At 40.4% G+C, this 2,688-nt stretch overlaps 1 protein-coding gene across 1 annotated transcript; it reads right to left on the bottom strand.

Annotated features, from left to right (window-relative positions):
- Positions 1-387: 387 nt before the first annotated feature.
- Positions 388-1,472, bottom strand: LOC131162456 (E3 ubiquitin-protein ligase MPSR1-like). Its single transcript, XM_058118955.1, has one exon. The coding sequence runs from the start codon at positions 1,226-1,228 to the stop codon at positions 536-538; it is 693 nt and encodes a 230-aa protein (XP_057974938.1). The 5' UTR covers positions 1,229-1,472; the 3' UTR covers positions 388-535.
- Between the last annotated feature and the right edge of the window lie 1,216 nt (positions 1,473-2,688).

A 2,688-nucleotide genomic window follows, 5' to 3' on the forward strand; every position in this document is an offset into this window, starting at 1 on the left:
TTATTACAATTTTTTTTAAAACAATATTTCTAAAAAAATGCATTCTTACAAATAAAAAATTTATTCTTTGTTTTGATATTTTTCTTAGACTCTTAAAATGCTTATTCTCTATTTAATAAATTCAATAAAAAAAACTATAAAAAATCCAATAAAACTAACATATTCTATTAATATGTTCAAATTTTAATAAAAATAAAGTAAAAATTATAACATAAGAAACTTTTTTGGATGCCTTGATTGCTAGAGAGGGAGTCACGGAAGCTGGAATTCAAGTTTCTTTTAAGAAATAAGTAAATAAATACGAAAATGGAGTTATGATCCTGTCTGTCCGCCATTGAAGAGAGGAAGAAGAAGCTTCAAAACAAAACGATGGACAGAAATTCAAAATTTCAGCACACTGAAAAAATAACTTGCATTGAAAAAAACACCTTAAACTTCTGCATCGCTGTTCAAATCGGAAAACGATGATGACAACAAAAGCGCAAAAGGGGAAAAAAAAATGGGGAAACATTATCCAATTTCTTCCAGGAATTTATTACTCGGCAGAGCACTCCATATCTTCTGGTGTTGACAATTCCTCAACCGCAGCAGCGTCGTCCTGCTCCGGACCCGACTCCAAAGCCTCGATCAAACTATCCAGATCCGAATCCAGATCCATCTGATCGTCGTGAAACACCCACCTCACCCATATCTCCCTGACTCTCCGGCCCTCTGCGCCCACAGTAAATATCCTCTTGTGCTGCTCCTGGTCCACAGGCATCTCGAATCTGCAGACCGGGCACGACCCCCGGATTCCCAACCATTTCTCTATGCATTCCCCGTGAAACTCGTGCTTGCACGGAGTCTCCCTCGCTTCGTCGCCGGATTTCCAAGCCCCCAGGCAAATTGGACACAGTCCGTCCTCCGCGACCTTCACCGACGGCATGGCATTAATGGAGACCTCCGAGGCCGGACCTGGTGCGCCCCTGCGCTCCAGCTCGCGCATCAGTTCGTCGAGTTCCTCCGACTCGGGCGCGTCGAAGACGGCCACCGATCGCATGAAGGGGTTGTAGATGAAAACCCGGTCGGGGGTCTGAGTCTGATTGGACAATTCAGTGCCGGGTTCTCCTTCCGGCGGAGAAGTGGTTGCGACGCCGACGAGGAAAGGGAGGGGACGGTCTCCGTTCATGAGCTCGTGAATTGTTGGGCTTGAGGTTACTGATGACTGGGTCTCAGACTCGGACGCCATTGATGTGTGTTTGTGTGTGTGTGTGTGTGTGTGTGTGAGAGAGAGAGAGAGAGAGAGAGAGAGAGAGAGAGAGAGAGAGGGTTTTGCAGAGCACAGGAGATGAGAAGGGAGTTCAGAAGAAGGAAGTATAAATAGGGAGGGGAGGTGTGAAAGGGAAGGGACGTGGAAGGATCTAGTTGCAGCGCTTGGAGTTATCGTTGAAGGCTGCTGAATATTCGCGTTGGGCGAGTAGGGTGGCGTGGGGTTCTGTATCTTACACCCCCAGAACCAGAGCCATTTTATGAAATCTCCCCGGCGCTAGTGGTTGTGTGACGTGGCGGCGGCGCATGACGGGTCAGGTCACCGCGGTGCAATGTGGGGCCCACTTATGGGGAAATTCTAGTTTCTCCTTCATTGACGTTGCTCCGGACTTTAGTTTGAATCAATTTTGCTCCGCCTAATTTATTTTAAGTGAATAATTAAAAATTATTAAATTTGTAATAATTTATTATTATATTTTAGAGATATTTGAGGTGAAATCTCCAGAAAATTACCAGAACATTATTTTACTAATGTCTCACAAAAGCAACTGATATATTTTATTGCATGTTTAATAATGTCAGTGTCACAATGTTTTAATTGACTCAAAAATTAATAAAACATTTTATGACTGGTACATTTATTTTTATTTTTTTTTATTACATTAGAACTTTAACAACCAACGAACCCTTCGAACCCCTTGGTGTGGCACCAAACCTATGGATCAAAGTCCTCTACCCCCAATTCTCGCAGATTAAGGTACAGTTTGAAATGTAGACACGGTTTCCGTGCATCAATTGGACGTTTAGTCAATCCGACCCCCAAAACACATCTTCATTATCATCCACGATCTCCACTAACTCACAGAGAACTCTCACCATTCACGCTCCCCATTGGCTCATAGAGGAAACTCTCACCATTCACGATTCCCGCTGGCTCACAGAGTAAACTCTCACCATCCATAAGTACCGCTGGCTCCATGAGTATATTTACCTATAATTGAACCGCTAATACTATTTCTTACGTACTGATGTCTTTTCACCTTGTCAAGCTCGTTAGGGCTAAGCACATTTATTTTTTTGTTAATGTAATTGATGGGTCATAAATGTTTGACAAGAGAAATACTTACTCTAATTCTTATCCAGGATAGTTTTTTCCTCTTACCATTTATTTAAAATTGTGATACATGATCAAAGAAGTATAGTGACAAATTATAAAAGTAAGGTGTAACAATAAATCATAGCAATGTTATAGTAAAAAAAAATGAGAAAATATAAATGGAACAAGAAAATGATAATTAATACTAGGGTAAAATCTATTAAAATTTTTTGAGTATACTAAAAAAATTATTCTATCCTCTATATTTTTAAAAACAACTAAAAAATCACTGAGATTTAATTTTATTAACAAAATGAACCTTCTGTTAGTTAATCATTAGTCAA

Source organism: Malania oleifera, chromosome 1, assembly GCF_029873635.1.
Source record: "Malania oleifera isolate guangnan ecotype guangnan chromosome 1, ASM2987363v1, whole genome shotgun sequence".
In the NCBI taxonomy this organism is placed as follows: Eukaryota; Viridiplantae; Streptophyta; class Magnoliopsida; order Santalales; family Ximeniaceae; genus Malania; species Malania oleifera.